General features: G+C 42.5%; 1 protein-coding gene across 1 annotated transcript in view; it reads right to left on the minus strand.

Moving 5' to 3' along the window:
* Positions 1-757: 757 nt before the first annotated feature.
* The window catches only part of gmcl1 (germ cell-less, spermatogenesis associated), a 138,174-nt gene continuing 115,964 nt past the window's right edge, over positions 758-22,967 (minus strand). The window contains exons 13-14 of the mRNA XM_052040840.1: positions 18,876-18,963; positions 758-7,753 (exon numbers count right to left, since the gene is read on the minus strand). Of these exons, the coding sequence (XP_051896800.1) occupies positions 7,628-7,753; positions 18,876-18,963 (214 nt within the window). The 3' untranslated portion in view covers positions 758-7,627. The remainder of the gene's footprint in view (positions 7,754-18,875; positions 18,964-22,967) is intronic.

The following is a 22,967-nucleotide window of genomic DNA, read 5'->3' on the forward strand; positions in this document are numbered from 1 at the left end:
GCCTGCGAAAGGAAGACTCCTGAATTTCTGTAATTTCCTTTGCCACCTCAGGATGTCCTGAACTTTCTTACAACCTTTAAAGCACATCTTAAAGTATAATCACTGTTGTAAGGAAGGAAATGGAACATTGTCAACACTGCAAACTTCCCTAACTAGAGTAAGTTAAGCAACCAGATGATTTTTCAATGATAGTTATCTATATTGTCTGGGACACAAGTTAGCACTCCCTTACGCAAGGTAGTGTAGCGGTTAGCGCAATGCTATTACAGCGCCAGTGACCTGGGTTCAATTCCTGCTGCTGTCTGTAAGGAGTATGTTCTCCCCGTGACTGTGTGGGTTTCTTCTGGGTGCTCGGGTTTCCTCCCATATTCCAAAGACGTATAGGTTAGGAAGTCGTGGGCATGCTATGTCGGCGCCGGAAGCGTGGCGACACTTGCAGGCTGCCCCCAGGACATTCTACGCAAAGATGCATTTCACTGTGTGTTTCGAGGTACATGTGACTAATAAAGATCTTATCTCTTCTTTATATAATGATTGTGAAACCTTTACTGAAAGCTGGCACCTCCAGCAGTGCAGTGGCCCTCCAGTATTACACTAGGAGTGTTGGCCTGGACTTTATACTCAGGTCTATGTTTGATGGTGAAACCAGAAACCTAAGCATCAAGACAGAGAAGGCTACAAGGCCATGCTGGAAAATGGGATTATTAGAGATGGGTACTCAGTGGTCAGCATGGACATGGTGGGCCACAAGGCAAGTTTCTGAGCTGAATGACTCCCTTGGTTGAGACAAAATCTTAATTTGAAAGATGCATGGGAACAGATATTTATTTATATATGGCCCTACAGTCTGTCCACTTGTAGCCCAAGACCACCAAAATCTTCACCACCTTAGTCTGAAGCTAAACTCTTGACATATTTATTTCATTACTCTCTGCTTCCTCTGGTGTTTCAGTGAGGACATATGGCTCAATGCTGTCACCTGCAGGGACACTGAGATCTTACAGTTGTTTGCAAAGTGCACCATAAAATGAGCCAGAAGCAAAAGAAAGCTTTGGTGAATGATTTACATTATTCCAGAGACATGAGCATAAAAATTCAGGCTAATACTCTGATACTAAGGGAGTGCCACATTTCCTAAACACAGGGACAACACTTCAGAAGTACTATGAGAATGCTCCAGACACTTGTGCCTATTTGCTACCAGAGTTTTGTCTAACAAGCAACTGTAAGGCTCTCACAGTGGAAGTCAGGACCACCTCACTCTCGTAAGCCTTGCCTCAGGATTTGAGCAAGTGACCTCTGCTGATCTATGCCACATGACACTGCTGCATTGCAGATGTCAAGAACAGCTCTACCAACAACGTGAGTAGACAGTCCATTGTTGACATGTGCCTTCTGCATTCTCACCTGGAGGGGACATATGGGATCAGTGCAGAATTCCCAAAAAAGTGGTGGTATTCACAGAGGGTGTTCATACCCTTATAGAGACCCCCGTGAACATTTTGCCATGGATGCCACCTCTTTGTCAGTATATTTTTCCAGATTTTCACTCTTTTCTTATTTCATAAATAAGGCACCACTTTGTGAAAAAAACACCTGGCATTTCTGACCACCTAATTTTGAGAGGGAACCTGTTGACATCATCTGGAGCAGTGATACTGGGATCACAGTTTGGGTCAGATTACCTGAGATTTCCATTTCTGAATTGAACAGCACTCTGCCTATATTGCAAGAGGGATTTTCCTTACCACCTAAATAACATTCAATTTCCACCTTCAGTATCACTAAAAATTGTTTTGTTTTCTGTGAGATATCAGCACCCGCTTTGATGTAGGGCAATATGGTTGACAAGCTCACCAGAGACAAAGTTTCTGCCTTACTGAATGCCATTTGGAACGGCACAAGGGTACATAAATTTCTTACATCAAAATATACATCCTTACAAATGCTAAGTGTTAACTCAATAAGAAACATACTTAAAAGTGGTTAATACCACATTAACACAATTTTTGTTCACACAGCACCTATTTTTTGAGTAATGCACAGTCTAATTTCCAGGCCGTTTCACTTCCACAACTAAATTGAATCTACATAAACAGAATACTGTATAGGTTCTGAACTGGAATGCCCAGGGTTTGGAGTGAATCTGGGCGTCAGCTTCTAACCATTGAATTAAGAAGTCAAAGGTAAATAGATAAATACCTGTCAAACTTTTTTTTAAATCATATTAGCTGAGAATTAAATATTATCCAAACAATATCTTTGAGTTGAGGAAATATTTGAAGACGAGGGAGATAAAAGATTTTGAGGACAAGGCATTATCACATTGCTGTTTGCAGGAGCTTGCTGTGCGCAAACTGCTGTTTTGTACCTTACCCAAGATTAACAATCAGGGACAGAACTAGAAGTCACATGGACAAGGGTGTATCGATTAGAAAAAACCAACATGGATTGAACTTCCAAAAGCCACATAATTGTCTTGTCATCAAAATTGAAGCTCAGAATGAAAAAGGGCTGTAGCGGGAGGGCTAGAAAATTGGCTCAGTAAAGGAAAAAAAGTAGGGAGAGATCGTTTCTCAGATTGGAAGGAAGCATATATCAGAATTCTTCAGGGATTGATACTAAGACCACTGCTTTTCCTTAATAAATGCATTAATGGCTTGAACTTGGGCATATATGATACAATTTCTAAATCTGTGACACCACAAAACTTCTGGTGAGCTGTGAGGAACACAGTATGGAGAGGTCTGTAGAATGGGTGGATATCTGGCAGATGACATTTAATGTTGAGAAATTCAAAGTATTAAAGTTTGAATGGAAGAATGTGAAAAGGTAATGTAAACTAAAAGGGGAAGAATGGAGAGATCTGAGGACAAATATGCATAATTTGTTGAAAGTGGCAGGGTAGGGGCTTGGATTAGAACAGTAGAAAAGCACATGGGATCTTGGGTTTTATAAATACAGACAAAGAAAGTTACTTTTATATGCATAAAACATCGGCTGGTCGCAATTGAAGTTGTAATGACATTAGAGAGGGTACAGAAGAGATTTACTAAAGTATTTCTAGTGATAACGGACTTCTGATATGTGGAGATACTGGAGAAGCTGGGATTGTTCTCCTTGGAACAGCAGTTGAAGAAGATCTGATAGAATTGCTTAAGATCATAAAGGCAATAGACACAATGGAATGCAGGAAAACTGTTCTCATTGACAGAAGGATTAAGATAAAATTAAGGTAATTAGCTAAAGAACCAAAAATGACATGAGGAAAAACTTTATTACACAGCGAGTGGTTAGGGCTGAAATGCACTGTTGGGTATTAATGATTCCTTGTGTGGCTCGTTGTAAAATTTTATTTGATGACCCTCCCTTGAAACAATTTGGGACTTTTTTCTCAGTTAAATGTGCAATATAGAGGTAAGTTGTTGTAAAATTGGAGCCATTCCTCAGAAGGGTAAACATTTCATAGAATCATAGTTGTGCCGAGCTTGAAACCTCGTCTAAGACTATCTGACCTCTACCTCCCCCCTATCCCTCTGTTTTAAATTCCTCCATATGCTTATCTAGCAATCTCTTGAATTTGACCAACGTACCTGCCTCCACCACCACCCCAGGCAGCGCATTCCATACACCAACCACTCTCTGGGTAAAAAATCTTCCTCTGATATCTCTCTTGAACTTCCCACCTATTACTTTAAAGCCATGCCCTCTCGTATTGAGCATTGGTGCCCTGGGAAAGAGGCGCTGGCTGTCTACTCTATTCTCTTAATATTTTGTACACCTCTGTTATGTCTCCTCTCATCCTCCTTCTCTCCAAAGAGTAAAGCCCTAGCTCCCTTAGTGTCTCCTCACACTGCATACTCTCTAAACAAGGTAGCACCCTGGTAAATCTCCCCTGCACCCTTTCCAACGCTTCCACATCCTTTTTATAATGAGGTGACCAGAACTGGACACAGTACTCCAAGTGTGGTCTAACCAGAGTTTTGTCGAGCTGCATCATTACCTCGCGGCTCCAAAACTCGATCCCACGACTTATGAATGCTAACATCCCATATGCTTTCTTAACTACCCGATCCACCTGTGAAGCAACTTTCAGGGATCTGTGTATATGAACCCCCAGATCCCGCTGCTCCTCCATACTACTCAGAATCCTGCCATTAACTTTGTACTCTGCCTTGGAGTTTGTCCTTCCAAAGTGTACCACCTCACACTTCTCCGGATTGAACTCCATCCGCCACTTCTCAGCCCAGCTCTGCATCCTGTCAATGTCTCTCTGCAATCTTCGACAATCCTCCACACTATCCACAACACCACCGACCTTTGTGTCGTCTGCAAACTTGCCAGCCCACCCTTCTACCCCCTCATCCAAGTCATTAATAAAAATCATGAAAAGCAGAGGTCCCAGAACCGATCCTTGTGGGACACCGCTAGTCACAGCCCTCCAATCTGAATGCACTCCCTCCATCATGGCCCTCTGCTTTCTACAGGCAAGCCAATTCTGAATCCACACGGCCAAGCTTCCCTGGATGCCATGCCCTCCGACCTACTGAAGAAGCCTACCATGTGGAACCTTGTCAAATGCCTTACTAAAATCCATGTAGACCACATCTACTGCACTATCCTCATCAATTTGCCTGGTCACCTCCTCAAAGAACCCTACCAGGCTTGAGAGACATGATCTGCCCTTCACAAAGCCATGCCGGCTGACCCTGATCAGACCATGATTCTCCAAATGCCCACAGACCCTATCTCTAAGAATCGTTTCCAACAGCTTTCCCACCACAGACATAAGGCTCACTGGTCTATAATTCCCTGGACTATCCCTACTACCTTTTTTGAATAAGGGGACAACATTTGCCACCCTCCAATTCTCCGGTACCATTCCCGTGGACAACGAGGACTCAAAGATCCTAGCCAATGGTTCAGCAATCTCCTCCCTCGCTTTGCGGAGCAGCCTGGGGAATATTCTGTCAGGCCCTGGGGACTTATCGGTCCTAATATTTTCTAACAGCTCCAACACATCCTCTCTCTTGCTATCAACATCCTCTAGAACATTAACCTTACCAACACTGTCCTCAGCGTCATCAAGGCCCCTCTCCTTGGTGAATACTGAAGAGAAGTATTCATTGAGGACCTCACCCACTTCCACAGCTTCCAGGCACATCTTCCCATCTTTGTCTCTAATCGGTCCTACCTTTACTCTCATCATCCTTTTGCTCTTCACATAACTGAAAAATGCCTTGGGGTTTTCCTTAACTCTACTCGCCAAAGCCTTTTCATGTCCCCTTCTTGCTCTCCTCAGCCCCTTCTTAAGTTCCTTCCTTGCTACTCTATATTCCTCATGAGCCCTATCTGATCCTTGCTGCCTACACCTTCTGTATGCTGCCTTCTTCCTCCTAACTAGATGTTCCACCTCTCTTGTCACTCATTGTTCCCTCACCCTGCCATTCCTTCTCTGCCTCACCGGGACAAATTTACCCCTAACATCCTGCAAGAGATCCCTGAACAACGACCACATTTTCATAGTACATTTCGCTTCAAAAATGTCATCCCAATTTACACTCCAGATGTCACAATTTACAAGCCATGTTACTAGATCAAACATAGTGAGGCCAGAAATTACCAGGAAGTGAGGAGCATCATGTTCCAGATTGCAGTTGGAGGCTGTCACAGATTGCCAGTGTTGTTCCACACTGCAGAAGTTTAACTCCAAGTGCTGGGGCTGGTGTAATTACAGCATTGTGTCTGTGACAGTGGCCACCAAGAGCTGAACTTGCATATCACTTACTCAAGAAAGGTGACTGAAATAAATCCCTTCTTCCATGCCTCATTAGGGAAAATAACAAGCAGTAAACAGTGGTGTAAAAAAAACAGAGAATGCTGGAAGTACTTAGCAGGTCAGATGCCATTTGTGAAGAAAGAAACACAGTTAACATTTCTGAAATGCCTCCACAGATGCTGCCTAACCTGCTGAGTATTTCCAGCATTCTCTGTTTTTATTTCAGATTTCCAACATCTACAGTTTTTTTGTTTTTTCAGTAAATAGTGGGTGACATGTTTAATGATTGCCAAATACAGTGTTTCACTGAGGTACAAAGCATGACTTTCATTTCGACACTGTAAAACAAGATACAGCATCAAAGTAAAGAATGAAACATCTTGTTCATTCCCTTCTCTGCTCTTCCATTTCTTATTCAAAGAGTAACTCTCATTCTAAATAGGAAAAACCGTGATTCAGTTTTAAGTGCAGCGAGGTTATCTGAACTACTTTTAGATTTGGTAATAGGTAAGACTCTGCTGTATTGCAAGACAGCTTTTTGTAAAATACAGACGATATTACAGTTTCCTGCCTGCTGAGGGTACTATTGCTCTTGCAGCCAAAAAAATCGAATGTGAAAAGGCACAGCTGAAAGTTTGTTCTTGCTGACCCATTTTCTTTGGGATAGGGAGGAAGGAAAGCTGTTTGGCTGTTTGTTCCTGCCATTCTGTTACAGTTTTAAAGTTTCATATGCAAACAATTCTGGCCTCCTCTGCAGCTCCATGAATAGTCTTTAGCCAGATATGGTTAAGGAACTAGATGTCACAAACTTATTTCTGTCCCCAGGATGGGGTGAGGAGAGATCAGTCAGCCCCATAATTTGCTATGGTGGAGCCTCTGCTGCCTGTGAGTAAGTAGAGTTTTTCTGTTAGTTATGGTCCCACGATGTGCTTCGACTCATCGACAAAGACTGACAGAAAATACTTCTAAACTTGGGGCATAAATAAAATGGCTGGTCACAGTCTTTTTCCCAGGGTAGGGGAGTCTAAAACTAGAGGGCACAGGTTTAAGATGAGAAAGGAAAGATTTAAAGGGGACCTAAGTGGCAACCTTTTCACATAGAGGATGGTGCAAGAGGAAATGGTAGAGGCGGGTACAATTACAACATTTCAAAGACATTTGGACAAGTACATGGATAGTAAAGGTTCAGAGGGATATGGGCCAAACAGAGGCAAATGGAACAAACTCAGGTGGGCATCTTGGTGGACAAATTAGACTAAAGAACCCGTTTCCATGCTGTATAACTCTATACTTTGGGCAGCAACAGCAGCACTGCCTGAGCAAACCTTGAGTACGTATCGAGGAAAAACCTAGGAAAAGGGAGTGGAGAAACAGTGCTTTAGGTCTCCATTACTGTTGGCGTCGTTGTCTCTCTCTAGACAGCAACTGAAGACCTGCTCATACTGGCCTGGCTGCTTGCTTGATTGCTTTTCAAAATCAATCATACAGTACACAGCAGCCTACATTCCTTGAGCCAAGGACAAGCAGGTTTGCAGCATGCTTACCCCATCTAAAACATTCTTAATTGAACAGCTCAAGTTTACAGTCCCAGAACACAACTGTTTCTCTAAAACAATAACAATAAACTGCACAGTGAGAAAGGTACATGCAGCATTTTCTTTCCCTTTGTAGCTTGTGGAGGTTATGACTTTTTTTATTCCTTATGAGTGGTTCCTCAGACCGGTGCAATGAACAGGCACGCATTTTGTCTCCAGAAATGTTTAAAATAACCATGAGCTACTCCCGGAGAAGTGCGAATCATCTGTGCCGGATAGCTCTTGGACAGAGACGCCACAGTGGCATCCCATTTCAGTTCTCACTGTTTGGTGGCTGCTCATCAATCTCAGGTTTTGTCGGTGACGTATAAAGGAAATTGCAGCAAATGTAGAGCGGGAACATCAGAAGCCTGCTGTCCAGATTCAGCACAATCTGTTCCTGTGTATCCAAACAGAAAGTGGTATAAGAAATAAAGGGGTGAGAGTTAATTTGGACAAACTAAAGGCAAGAGGGGAAAACGTAAGAGGTAAATCAGTCCAAAAATACAAACTGCTTGGCCTGTATAGGACGTGTGTTTTGCAATGAGTTGTTAGTTTGGGACTAGTCAGATGCTCCGCATGCCTTCACAGTATCTTTCTGCAATTGTCTCCATGTTACAGGGACTGAACGAACAAGATGAGGCCATTAAGTCCCTCATCTGTTCCATCACTGAATGAGATCATGGCTAATCTGTGACCTAACTCCATAAATCCACCTTTCCCCCATATACCTTAATACTATAGACCAGTAAAAATATTTCAGTATCACATTGAAAAATTAACAATTGTGCCAGCATCGTGCTGTTTACAGATGGGTGTTTCACATCTACTACCCTCACTGAGTAGAATATTTGTTTCCATCACTCTTTAAAAGCCTGGTTGTGATTCATAGACTATGACCTGTGGACTGGACCCCTAAATCAATGGAAGGAGTTTTTCTCCATTAGCTCTATCAAGTCCCCACAATATTTTAAAAATTTCATTACTTTACCCATTACTTTATTAAATTCCAGGAAATACAACCCCATAATCTCCAAACATAATTTAAGCCTCAGAATCCAGGCACGATTTGGTAAATCCACCCTCCACTCCCTCCAAAACCTGATGTGTGGTTGTCTGAACTGCTCTCTGTGCTCCAGGTGTGATCTGACAAAGGCTTTGTACAAGTTGTACCTCCTTGTATTATAGTCCTCTATATTTAGAGTCAGCATTTGTTTTTTTTTCTGGTTTACTTCAACGCTTCATCCAGAAGATTAAGATGCATGGGATCCATGGTGACTTGACTGCTTGGATTCAGAATTGGCTTGCTCATAGAAGACAGAGGGTAGTGGTCAATGAGAGTTATTCTGGTTGATGCTCTGTGATTAGTTATTACATATATATATATGACTTGGACGAAAACGTGGAGGTGTGGGTTAGCAAGTTCACAGATGATACAAAGACTGGTGGCATCGTGGATAGTGTAGATGATTGATAAAGGATACAGCAGGATATAGATCAGTTGCAGATGTTTAGAAATGACAGATGGAGTTTAATCCGGCCAAGTGTGAGGTGTTGCATTTCAGGAGACCAAATGTAAAGGGACAGTACACTGTTAATGGCAGAACATCATTGGGGACGATCTTGGGGTCTAAGTCCACAGTTCCATGGTTGCCCCATTATAGGAAGGATGTGGAGGCTTTGGAGAGGATGCCTGGATTAGAGGGCATGTGATATAAGGGGAGATTGGACAAATTTAGGTTGTTTTCTCTGGAGCAGCAGAGACTGAGGGGAGACCTGATAGTAGTAGAAGTATATAAGATTATGTGAGGTATAGATAGACAGCTAGTATCTTTATCCCAGGGTTGAAATGTCTAATTACTAGAGGTCATGCATTCAAGGTGAGAAAGGGTAAGTTCAAAGGAGATGTGCAGGGCAAGTTTTTTATTACACAGAGAGTGGTGGGTGCCTGGAATGCGCTGCCAGGGACGGTAGTGGCATTCCAGGCACCCACCCAAGAAGGCAAATACTACAGGCATATTTAAGAGGCTCTTGAGTGTGCAGAGAATGAAGGGATATGGACACTGTGTAGGCAGAAGGGACTAGTCTAGCTAGGTGTTTAATTCGTTCGGCACAACATCGTGGCCGAAGTGCCTGTTCCTACGCTGAACTCTTCTACGTTCCATTTGTCCACACCATTTTAATGATACATGGACAGTCTTTTAAAAGCTGTCATGCAATTCCTTGCCAATTTATGAAAAGGTTCTGCCACCAATTTCAGTATTTTGAGAAATTTAATCTTTTCCCACCACATACTACCAAGTATATACAGTTTTAAAATGAATACCACAAACATTATGGTACGACTTCATTCAATCCCCTCCTCTCTCCTGCCATCTTTCTCCAAGAATCTGTCAAGCCCCTGCCTAAGTGTGCTTCATATGTACCTGAAACTGTATGATTATCAAGGGAAACTTGGCTAACAAAAGATATTGAAGGTTTGATCAGGGAAAAGAGGGAAGCTTATGTCAGGCATAGGAAATTGGTACTGAACAAGTCACTTGAGGTTTAAAGGGGATAGAGAAGAAAACAAGAAATAAATCAGGAAGGCATAAAGAGAATCCTAAAAGCTTTTATGTATATTAGAAGCAAGAGGATAGCTAAGGAAGGAATGGGTCCCATCAGGGACCAGAGGGATAATCTATGCATAGAGCCAGGGGATATGAGTGAGATCTTGAATGAGTACTTCTCATCTGTAGTCACCAGGCAGAAGGATGTGGAGGCTGGAAAGTTAAGGGTAAATTGGTTTATTATTGTCACATGTACCTAGGTACAATGAAAAACTTTGATTTGCATGTCATCCATACAGATCATTTCATCACATCAGTGCATTGAGGTAGTACAAGGGAAAATAATAACAGAATGCAGAATAAAGTGTAACAGCTACAGATAAACTGCAGTGCAGGTAGACAATACGGTGCAAGGTCATAACAAAGTAGATTGAAAGTTCAAGAGTCCACCTTATTGTACTAGGGGACCCTTCAATAGTCTTATAACAGCGAGATAGAAACTGTCCTTGAGTCTGGTGATGCTTGCTTTCAGGTTTTTGTATCTTCTGCCTGATGGGAGAGGGAGGAGAGAATATCCGGGGTGGGTGGGATCTTGCGAGAAGTGCAGACAGAGGGGAGGCTAGTTTCCGTGATGTGCTGAGCTGTGTCCACAATTCTCTGCAGTTTCTTGTGGTCTCGGGCAGAGCAGTTGCCATACAAGCTGTGATGCATCCTGATAGGATGCTTTCTATGGTACGTCGATAAAAATTGGTGAGGGGGGTTACACAGATATTCTGGAGCACACCTCTATCAGGAAGTGCTAGAAATATTAGAGCATATTAGGGATAAATGCCCAGGACCAGATAGGATCTATCCCAGGATGCTAAGGGAAGCAAGGCAGTTGATCACTGTGGTTCTGATGGAGATTTTTGCACCTTCGTCAGCCATGGGTTAGGTACCAAAAGACCGGAGGATAGCTAGTACTGGCCCTTATTCAAAAAGAACAGGCTGGATAAGCCTGGAAACTATGGGCCAGTGAGCCTTACATCAGTGGTAGGACAGTTGTTGCAGAAGATTCTGAGGGACAGGATTTATGTTCACTTGGCAAGGCAGGGACTGATTAGGAGTCGTCAGCGTGGCCTTGTGCATGGGAGATCAGGTCTCACAAATCTGTGAGTTTTTTGAGGAGGTAACTAAGAAATTTGATGAAGGCAGTGTGGTGGATGTGGTTTACATGGATTTTATTAAGTCTTTTGACAAGGTCCCTCATGATAGGCTGGTCCAGAAGGTTAAGGCACAAGGGATCTAAGGTGTGTTAAAAAACTGGATTCAAAATTGGTTTGGTCTGAGGAGCCAGAGGGTTGTGGTGGATGGGTTTTTTTTGACTGGAAGTCTGTAACAAGTGGTGTACCGCAGGGATCAGAACTGGGATCTTTGCAGCACATATAAATGACTTGGATGTGTATGTAGCTGGTAGGATTAATAAGTTTGCAGATGATACAAAAAATGGTGGAGTCACAGAAAGCGATGAAGATTTTCTCAGGAAACAGCAAGACATAAATCAGCTGTAATGTTGAGTGGAGCAGTGGCAGAGGGAATTTAATCTAGAATGAAGTAATGCACTTTTGGGATCCCAAATTTTGGTAGGTCATACAGAGTAATGGCAGGACTTTAGGAGCACTGATGTATAGAAACACCATGGGGTGCAAGTCCATAGCTCCTTGAAAGTGGTAATACAAGTATAAGAGTTGGGAAGCCATATTGCAGTTATACAAAACATCGGTTAGACCGCACTTTGTACAGCTGTTGTATACAGTTCTGGTCGCCACACTATAGGAAGAATGTGGTAGCATAGAGAGACTTTAGAAAAGATTCACCAGGATGTTGTCTGGAATGGAAGGCTGTAGTCAAAAGGAGAATTTGGATGGGCTGGGTTTATTCTCTCTGAAGGTAGGATACTGAGGAGTGACCTTATTTATAAAATTATGATGGGCAAAGATAGAATAGATAGTCAGATTTTCTTTTTTCCCAGGTCAGGGATTCTAGAACTAGAGGGCACAGGTTTAAGGGGTAGAAGAGAAATTTAAAGTTGATATGAGGAGTAAGATTTTCACACAGAGAAAGGGGTGAATATCTGGAACAAACTATTTAAGATTATAATGTTTAAAAGGCGTTTGGACAGGTACGTGGATAAAAAAGGTAAAGAGGGATACAGGCTTTATGTAGGCAAATAAGATTTGTGTAGGTAGACATCATGGTCGGTATGGATGAGGTGGGCTGAAAGGCCCGTTTCTACGCTGTACGTTTCTAGGATTCTGTGATCGAATGCTTAAGATCGTAGAGTGAAAGCCATATTTATCATTGCTTTAAAAGTTTGCTTCTCCTGGTTTTGTAATGCCAGCAAAAGATTCTCCAGCTGGATTTCAACAGTCAGTATCCAAGCCCTCTGCACCCTCCCCAACTTAATCACATCCTTCATATATCATGGCAACCAAAACTGCACACAATAATCCAAGTGTGGTCTCCCCAACATCTTGTAGAGCTGTAACATGAAGTCCCAGCCCTCGTACTCAATGCCTTGATCGATGAAGGCAAGGCAGCTTGGTCAGTACGGACAAGTTGGGCCGAAGGGCCTGTTTCCGTGCTGTGTAACTCTATGACTCGGGATGACAAACAACAGGGTTCTAACATTGATCCCTGCGGTACACCACTCGTCACAGGCCTCCAATCTGTAAAACAACCTCCCACTACTACCCTCTGACTCCTACCACCAAGCTAATTTTGTATCCAATTAACCAGCTCACTGTGGATCCCACATGACCTAACCTTCTGGATCAGCTTACCATGAAAGACCTTCTCATGTCCATGTAGACAATGCCTATACCCTGCCCTTGTCAATCCTCTTGGTCACCTCTTCAAAAAAACTCAATTAAGTTTGAGAGACATGACTTCCTGGGCACAAAGCCATGTCGACTATCCCAAATCAGTTCTGATGAAAGGCCACTGATCACAAAATTCTGGAGATATTGCTTGATTGAGTACTAATAGCAATTTTTGTTTTTATTTTTGCCTTGTTTCTTTTAACATCCAACAATATGTTCAAGTGACAATGCATATATGGGCTAATTCACAATTTTCTTCCGCTTCTTTAATTCTCTATTGACTGAGCTCACAAGATACCATCCACACTTCCATCGTTGCATTATTAAAGCTCTGCATCAATAGGCATATCCAGAACCTGGATTAAAGCAGTCAGCCCAGAGTTTGTTTGGGTGGCTTCCACTCTGTTATTTGCACCATATACCATATCTGCTACAGCAGTGCTGAACATTGGACCCAGGCATGCAGCTGAGACAAGCCCACACCACCACTAAATGACAAACAAGCTTTGCATGGGTTACAGGGTATCATAAGATTTTGGGTTCAAGCCACACACAAAGGACATGAGTGAATAATTCAGTGTAGTACTGAGGGAGAACTGCACCGTTAAACGTCCTACCTTTCATATGAAATTTCAAGAGCCTTGCCTGTCTCTGGAGTAGACTTAGGACAGAGATGAGGAGAAACTGCTTTTCCCAGAGAGTAGTGAATCTGTGGAATTCTCTGCCCAGGGAAGCAGTAGAGGCTACCTCATTAAATATATTTAAGACACAGTTAGATAGGATTTTGCATAGTAGGGGAATTAAGGGTTATGGGGAAAAGGCAGGTAGGTGGATCTGAGTACACAGATAGATCAGCCATGAACTGATTGAATGGCAGAGCAAGCTTGATGGGCCTACTACTGCTCCTATTTCTTACGTTCTTATGTGGTTCTAATGGACATAATTGATCTCAGGACATTTTTCAAGTGCAGGGAGAACTATTTGGATATCAGAGAATATATTCAGCACAAATTAAGTCAATGACAGGAAGTTGGTCTTTGGTTTTCTGTCCTGCAAACAGTTATTACCTCTTCAGACATTATTCCTAAATTCCCAAGATTAGGAAAAGTTCCATTAGAATGGAAAATAACAAATGTAATTCCTTTATTCACAAAGGGAGTGAAGTAGAAAGCAGGATATTATGGCCAGTGAGCTCAACATCTGTCACAAGAAAATTGTTAGAAGTTATTTTTAAAGACGTTATAACAGGGCACATAGAAAATTTAAGCATAATCAGGCAAAATCATCATGGTTTTGTGATTAGGAAGTCATGTTTGCCCAACCTACTGATGCTCTTTAAAGAAATAACACATGCTGTGAACCATACTTGGATGAAATATACTTATATTTCCTGAAGGCATTTGATGAAGTGTTTCATCAGAGGTTATTGTGGAAAATATAAAGCTCATGATGTAAGAAGTATGTAATGAGTGATGTGCCACAGCAATTAGCACTGGGGTCTCAACCTTTTAACCAGATAAAGGCATTGAAGACATTATTGCTAAATTTGCTGACAACATAGAAAAGAGTCATAGATTCATACAGCACAGAATCAGATCTTCGGTCCACCATGTCTGTGCCGATCTTTTTGACCCATTCACACTAATTCCACATGCCTGCAACTGGACTGTGTCCTTCTATGCTTTGCCTATATGTGCTGCCTAAATGCCCATTCAATGTAGTGGTTGTAACTGATTCCACCACTTCCTTCGGCAACACGTTCCAGGTATCAATCACTCTCTGTGTAAAAAAAACTTTCCCCTTAGATCCCCTTTAAAACTCGCTCCCTCTTATGTTAAATCTATGGCCTCATTTTTGATACACCTAGAATGGGAAATGGATTGACAATCTAGCCTATGCCGCTGATAATCTTATATACCTCTATCAGTTCACCCCTCACCCTCCTCAGCTTCTGAGAAAACAATACAATCTCTTCCTAATGTCCTCCAATCCAGGCAACATTTTGGTGAATCTCTTTTGCACCCACTCCAGCACAACCACATCCTTTCAATAATGTGACAACCAGAACCACACAAAATACTCCAAGTGTGGCCTAACAAGTGTTTTGCAAAGTTGCAACACAATATCCAAACATTTATATTCTATGACATATGTATTCTATTTGGGCTGAGACCCTTCATCAAGACTGGAAAGGAAGAGGGCAGAAGCTGAAAAAAGGGGTGGGGGGAGGGGAAGGAGAACGAACTGGTGGGTGATGGTGAATCCAGGTGGAGGAGGAGGGTAGGTGGGTGGGGGAGGGGGTGAGTGGGAAATAGGGAGTGGAGAAGCTGGGAGGTGATAGGTGGAAGAGGCAAAGGGTCATAGAGGTGAGGGCGGCGTGTAGAGTCGGCAGGAGAAGCAGAAGGAGAAGCAGTCAGTAGAATGTAGATATCTGGGATCCTTGCTGGGGCCAAACTGGGAGGCCTGGAAATGGAGTTGCCTTTTTCACCCTATCGACCCATGTTGCCAGTTTCAGGGAACTATGAACTTGAACCCCTATGGTCTCTTTGTTGATCAACATTCCTTATTGTCCTACCATTTACTGTCTGTGTCCTACCCTTATTTGACTTCCCAAAATGCATTACCCTGCACTTGTTGGGATTAAATTCATCTGCAGATACTCTGCCTAACTTTCCATCTGATCTATATCCTGCTGTGGCCTTAGACAACCTTCCTTGCTATCCACAGCATCACCAATTTTTGTATCATCCACAAAATTATTAATCATATCTCCTACGTTCACATCTAAGGCATTAATGTATATCAGAAACAGCAAAGGTCCCAGGACCGATCCCTGCGATACATCACTGGTCACAGATTTCCAATCAGGAAAACATCCTTACACCACTACTCTCTGCCTCCTACCACCAAGCCAGTTATGGATCCGATTAGTCAGTTTGCCATGGATCCCATGTGCCTTAACCTCTGGACCAGCCCACCATGCCAAACCTTGCCTTACTAAAGTCCATATATACAACATCTACTGCCCTGCCTTCATCAATCTCTTTTGTTAGCTCCTCAAAATACTCAAACTAGTGAGACAGGACTTCCCTTGCACAAAGCCATGCTGACTATCCCTGATCAGCCCATCTTTCAAATGAATACAAACCCTGTTCCTTAAAATTTTCTCCAATAATTTCCCTACCAGGGACCTACAGGTCACAGGCCTATAGTTAGCTGGCTTAAATAAGGAGACAACATTAGCTATCCTCCAGTCTTCTGGTACCTCACCTGTAGTTAATGAACATGCAAAAATCTCTGTTTGGACCCCAGTATTCTCCTCCTTTGTTTTCCATAGCAACCTGGGACAGATCTCATCTACCCTCTGCGTTCCAAGACATTTAACACCACTACCTTTTTAATACTGATATGCTCAAGACTATCAACGTATCCCTCCCTGAACTCAGTATCTTCCACGTCCTTCTCCTTGGTGAATACAGACAAAAAGTATTCATTTAGGACTTCAACAACATCCACTGGCTCCACACATAGATTACCCCTTTGGTCCCTACGGGAGCCCTCTGCTTCCCTAGCTACCTTCTTGTTCCTAATCTACTTGTGGAATGATTTAGGATTCTCCTTAATCTTAGCTGCCAAGGATATTTCATGGCCTCTTTTTGCCCTCTTAATTTCTTTTTTAATTACTCTCCTACACCCTCTGTATTGCTCAAGGGACTTGCTTGATTGTAGTTTCCTATATCTATCATACGCTTCCCTTTTTCTCCCTGATCACACCTTCAATAATTTTTGTCAGCCCAGGTTTCCTAATCTTGCTCACTTTGCCTTTCACCCTTACTAGAACATGCTGGGCCTGAACTCATGCTAACTCTTTTTTTTAAAAAGGATTCCCACTTGTCAGATATTTTACCCGCAAGCATTTGCTCCCAATCTACTTCTGCTAGGTCCTCTCTTGTGCTATTGATAAAGGAAGGAAAGCAAGCTATACCGAGGGCTTAATGAAAACAGACTGGCTAACTGAGTGAGCAAGGTTCTAACAAATCAGACTCAGAATTATTATCATTGACTTGTATGTCATGAAATATGTTGTTTTGTGGCAACAGTACAGTGGAAAAAAGTAAAACTGACCACTTTGGCAGGAAAAATAAATATGCATATTATTATTCAAATGTGAGAAATTATAGAAACGCAGAAGGATCTGTGTGTCCTAGTGCATTATTTGCAAAAGAATGGTGTGCAGGTACAGGAACTAATTAGAGTCATAATGAGATGCAACACAGAAACAGACTCTGGTCCACTGAGTCCATGTAATCATTAGCCACTCACTTGCACTAATCCTATATTAATCCCATTTTTTTTAATCCCCCACCCCCCACATTCTCATCAACTGTGCCCAGATTCTACCACTCACATATATACTATTATTTTCAGTTGCCAATTAATCTCTCAAGCTTCACGTCTTTAGGATATGGAAAGAAGCTGGAGCACCATGCAGTCACAGGAAGATGGTGCAAACTCCACAAAGACCAGGAATAAATCTGGATTTCTGGCACTATGAGGCAGTGGCATGACTAGTTGTACCACTCCTAAATTAGGAATGCTAACAGAACGTTATTGTTTATTGCTAGGGGAAGAGAATAGAAAAGTAGATATATAGGACACTGGTGAGATCACACCTGGAGTATTGTGTACAGTATTGGTCTTCTTATAGAAAGAAGGATATAAGTGTTGTTCAGAGATGATTTCCTTGACAATTATCTAGAATGGGCAGCTTGTTTTAGGAGGAAAGGGTGGACAGGTTACTCTTAATTCCACTGAAATTTAGAAGGATATCAGGGAACTTGAATGAAGCATACAAAATCCTGAGGGGTCTTGACTGGATGGATGTGGAGAGGATGCTTCCTCTTGTAGAAGGATCTAGAAGTAAGGGTCACTGTTTAAAAGTAATGATTTTCTCAGTTAAGACAGAATTACTTTCTCTCAGAGAGTTGCGAGTCTTTGGAACTTCCTTCCTCTAAAGTGGAAGCACAGTCTTTGAATGTTTTTAGGCAGAGACAGATAAATGTTTGACAAGCAACTGAGTGAAAGGTTATCATGGGTAGACGGGAATGTCGAATTGAGGTTATAATCAGATCAGCCATGACCTTATTGAATAGTGGAGTAGGCCTGAGGCTTGAGTGGTTTACTCCTGCTTATAATGCGTATTCAGCCACTGAAGCAATTCTCCACAGATTCTACCTTTAGCTTTTCTCAATATCAAACAGGGTTATTACATGCAGTATTTAATTGACTTCCACATCCAGAGATCAAAAAGTTACCAAATAATCTATCGGTCAAAATTCTTTCCCACTGAAGTGTCTTAAATCTCGTTGAGCAAATTATCATGTGAATACTAACTGTCTTAACTACTTCTGAGAACCAAATCTGTTTTCTTTCAGAACACTAATAATCCTACTTAGAAATGCCAGCTTTTTGACTGGGTAAGAAATACAGGTTGAAAACAACAAGTGCTTCCTTGACTTCAGGTTAGCTAAGATGTTTGTCTGGAACCAGATGTAACCCAGGGCAACATTTTTACAGCTGAAATATGCTGGAATATTTTCCTGGATACTTTAATGTACTGCTGGTGCATCACTGGCAATAAATGTATGCCTACCTTGTGAAGAATGAATGATAAGAAATCCAAACAGTTTAATTAAGATTCTAATCACCCATACTTGATCATGTTTCACAGCTTCACTGCTGGTCAAAATTGACTGAAGACCACTCAGACAAGAAAAGATTGAAGCTGTTTGGATTATATATACCAGGAATTGCACTTCTTCAGCAACAATGCCATGGATTATTCAAAGCAATAAGCAATTAGGAGCTGTCAGTCTAACAACTTCTCAAGAGTTTCACTGCTTTAGCTTGGCAGATTGTTCACAATCTGAGTTACTTCTATCCATTCCAATTTTAACACAGACGATCTCTGACATGCTGCTCCTTTAGAGCAGAAGGTTCTGAAACAAGTCAGAAAGGGTATTCCCTGGTTTTTAAAACAAGTCAGGATGGGTATTCCCTGGGAATAAAGTACATTTTCTGACTATGAGTTAATTGGTTCTTAGTAACGTACCTGGTCTTTCTCCAGTGACAGGATCTGGTAACCCGCTGATCGACTACAGATCACTTTCCCATTGCTGTCAAATGATGCCAGTCTTAACCTGCAACAGACAGGATTTATACAAGACCAAGATAATATCAATTCCAAAAGTACTTTCCGATGAAACTACTTTGGATGACAGTTGAAAAAGAGCTATTTAGTCTAATCCCTGCTGCCTGTTTATGGGCACAGATTACCACACCAATTGCTCATTTGGGTAATTTTTTTAAATGATTAAGGGTAACACCCTTTTCTTTTCAGCCAGATCACCACTCTTTGAATGAAATCTTATTTCCTCAAGTTCCCTTAAACCTATGTCCTCTAGTTATTAACTAACTTTCAAATAAGGGGAGTAGGTTGTTCCTTTCCATTTTCTCTAGGCCCCTGATAACCTTGTATATTTCAATTAAATCCCACCTCAGATTCCTTTGTTTCAATGAAAATAAGCATATTCAATCTTTCCTCTTAACTAAAATTCCCCAGATCTGACAACATCCTCATGAAGCTCTTCAGAAGCCCCTGATGCTGCCATATTCTTTGTACTATTTGGTAGCCAGAAAAGTATACAGTACTCTAAGCTGTGGCCTAACTAGTGTTTTATACAATTCTGGCACAACTCCCTCTTCTCGCATTCTATGTCTCAGTTAAGAACTTTGAACATACCAAATCTATTCCAGTAACCCAACCCCTTATTTTTTCTTCCCCACCACTCCCTTGTCTTCCCTTATCCCTGTGGCTCCCTTCCTCCGCCTTGATGACCTGCCCATCTCCACTTCTCCCCTCCTCCATCCTTTATTCCGTGGTCCACTGCCCTCTCCTACTGGATTCCTTCTTCTTCAGCCCTTTGCCTCTTCTACCTATCACCTCTCAGTTTATTAGATCTTCACCCCCTCCACCACCCACCTACCTTCCCCCTCTCACCTGGATTCATCTATCACCTGAACTCACCTATCTATCCCCTGCCTGTGTACGCTCCTTCCCCTAGCCCCACCTTCTCATTCCGGCTTCTGCCCTCTTCCTTTCCAGTCCTGATGAAGGGTCTCGGCCTGAAACATCAACTATTTACTTCCCTCCATGGATGCTGCCTGACCTGAGCTCCTCCAGCACTTTTTGTGTAGTGCTCCAGATTCCAGCATCTGCAGAATTTTTTGTGTCTCCAAATCTATTCTTAACCACATTATCTACTTGTTATCTTAAGGGATCTGCGGACCCGCATTTTCAAGATCTCATTCTTCCCTCATCGACACTATTTTAATGAGGACTTCAATCACTTAAGATACACAAAATGGATTTATTAAAGTAACCCACCAGAAGAATCACAGGGTTTGTTATTAACATACAATGAAGTCAAATTTAATTAAAAAACACACGAATGCCAGCAAACAATGGGAAATCAAGTTTCATGGCATTCCTGATTAATCTCATTCAACTCCCTCTTTCCTCCATCTCCTCCTTTGCCATAAAGGATAAAATGTAAGGCTTTGATTGTAATTTATTTAATATTACATTGTCAGAAGCTCAATCTATTCCAGCATCTGCAAACTGGTGGAATTACAGTGATTGAACATAATTACCTACCCAGCATTAGATAACAGATGAATATTCTGCATACACTTAGGAACATCACTAAATGTCAGATGTTAAAACATTCAGTATTCTACCTCATTCCTCACCTCAATAAGCAGCAGTTTCAATGATCTTGATGTGACATTTATTATAAGGATTGCATGAAAGACAGCAATCTCCCACTGCTCGGGTTGGATTTATTGTTTACAACACAATGTGTCCTTATTGGAAGTCACTCAAGCAGCAGATTAAGAGTATGATACTGCAATAAATCACCTAGTTTCTTTACCAATTCTCGAGCAGACACCACTTTATTGTGACTATAGTTAATGCCACCAGGTAAGTAGAACCCTTGATTAATAATAATTCACAGACTTTCTATTGGGGATGAAGCCAGCAAGCCAACAATCTGACCCCATACCTTGCCCCTGCCAGGTCTTCACCAGCCCCCCAATGACCTCCCTCTCTCTGATGCAGAGCAGTCAGTCCTCAGCAGATGCCTCACCTTGTACCCTTGTGCCCACACTTCAATGATGTCAAGCTCTTCTTTGTCGCCTCCTTGCCCATCCCTATTTCTTTGCCAAGGAGTCCTCACCACCCCACCCGTCGCACATCCAAAACTTCCCCTCCCTTTGGACACCCCTTTGGGCCATTTACCATCTCTTAACCTTTTCAATTCTAATTGCCATAATGCCATCAACCGCCTCAACTTCTCCACTCCCCTACCCAAGTTCCACAAATAGGGCTATCCTGGTAGGCCCATTGTTTTTGCCTATATTGCCCTACTGAACTTAACATCTCATGTTCTATGTTCTAAGATCCAAAAAGTCCCCGTCTGCCAACATTCTTCTCACCTTGTCTCTTTTAAGGATGTCATCCCTTTCTCTCAGTTTCTCTGTATCCACCACATCTGCTCTCAAGATGAAGTCTCCTATTCCAGGGCATTTGAAATGTCCTCCTATTTCAGGAAATGTGGCTTCCCATCTGCTGTGGTTGATGGAGCCCTCTCAGGTATTTCCTCTGTTTGTCAGACTTCTGTTCTCACCCCACCTCCCTCCAGACAGAACAGAGATAAAGTTCCCCTTGTACTCACTTTTCACCCTACTAGCCTCCACAACTAGCACATGATCCTTTATCATCTCCACCACTGCAATGAGATCCCACCGCTAGCCACATCTTCTCCTCACCACCCTTTTCCACCTCCCACAGGGTTCGGTCCCAGTGTGACTCCCTGGCCCACTCATCTCTCTCCTCCCATGCCTCCTTGACCCCCGGCACTTTTCCTTGCAACTGCAGGAGGTACAAGACTTGTTCTTGCACCTCCTGCCTCACCACCATCTAGGGACTTAAACAGCCCTTCCTGGTGACCCAAAGATTCACGTACACCTCCTCCAATCTCATCTACTGTATTTGGTGCTCCTGATGTGGCCCCCTGTACATTGGCAAGACCAAGCCCATACTAAGTGACCGAATAGAAGAGAACCTATGCTCTGCCCGCAATGGCCATCCTGAGTTTCCAGTTACATGCAGTTTCAACTCCCCTTCCCATTCCCACACTGATCTGTCTGTCCTCAGTCTTCTCCAATGCCAGGGTGAACCTCAACGTTAATAAGAGGAACAACACCTCATATTCTGCCTGAATAGTCTACAACCCAATGGTACGAACACTGAATTTTCCAATTTCAGGTCACCTCCTGTTATCCGCACCCCGTCGCCACACCCCCCACCCACCCACTCTCTCTCTCTCTCCTTCCAACGCACCTCGGGTCCTCCCATTTTTGTCCCCTTTCCCATACCACCACTGCCAGCTCCCCCATCACCATCCCTCTTTCCCTCCTGGTTCCATCCACCTACTACCCACAAAGTTTATCCACAGGATCTCCTTCCCCATTCGGTTCCACTGTCCTTTACCTCTCCCCTAATGGTTCCCATTATCACCTTTCTTACTTAACAGATTCTTGCACTGGTAGCATTTGTGTTCCCGCTTATCACCCTCACAGCTGTCTCCACCTTCACCCTTCCCACCCCCCACATGGGTCTATCTGCATTCTTTTTCTTTGTCTGCTTTCACCTCTCATCTACCTGCCTGTCTCCCAATTCCACCCTCCAGGCTCCATCTGTCCATCAACTACCTACTGGCCCTGTCTCACTCCTCCTCTTTATAATTGGCTATCTTCCCTCTCCATTCTCAGTCCTGATGCAGGGTCTCGACTCGAAACTTTGACAATTCCTTGGTATTGGTATTGGTTTATTATTGTCACTTGTACCGAGGTACAGTGAAAAACTTGTCTTGCATACTGATCGTGCAGGTCAATTCATTACACAGTGCAGTTAACATTGAGTTAGTACAGAGTGCATTGATGTAGTACAGGTAAAAACAATAACAGTACAGAGTAAACTGTCACAGCTACAGAGAAAGTGCAGTGCAATAAGATGCAAGGTCACAACAAGGTAGATCGTGAGGTCATAGTCCATCTCAGTGTATAAGGGAACCGTTCA

Source organism: Pristis pectinata, chromosome 29, assembly GCF_009764475.1.
Source record: "Pristis pectinata isolate sPriPec2 chromosome 29, sPriPec2.1.pri, whole genome shotgun sequence".
Lineage (NCBI taxonomy): Eukaryota > Metazoa > Chordata > Chondrichthyes > Rhinopristiformes > Pristidae > Pristis > Pristis pectinata.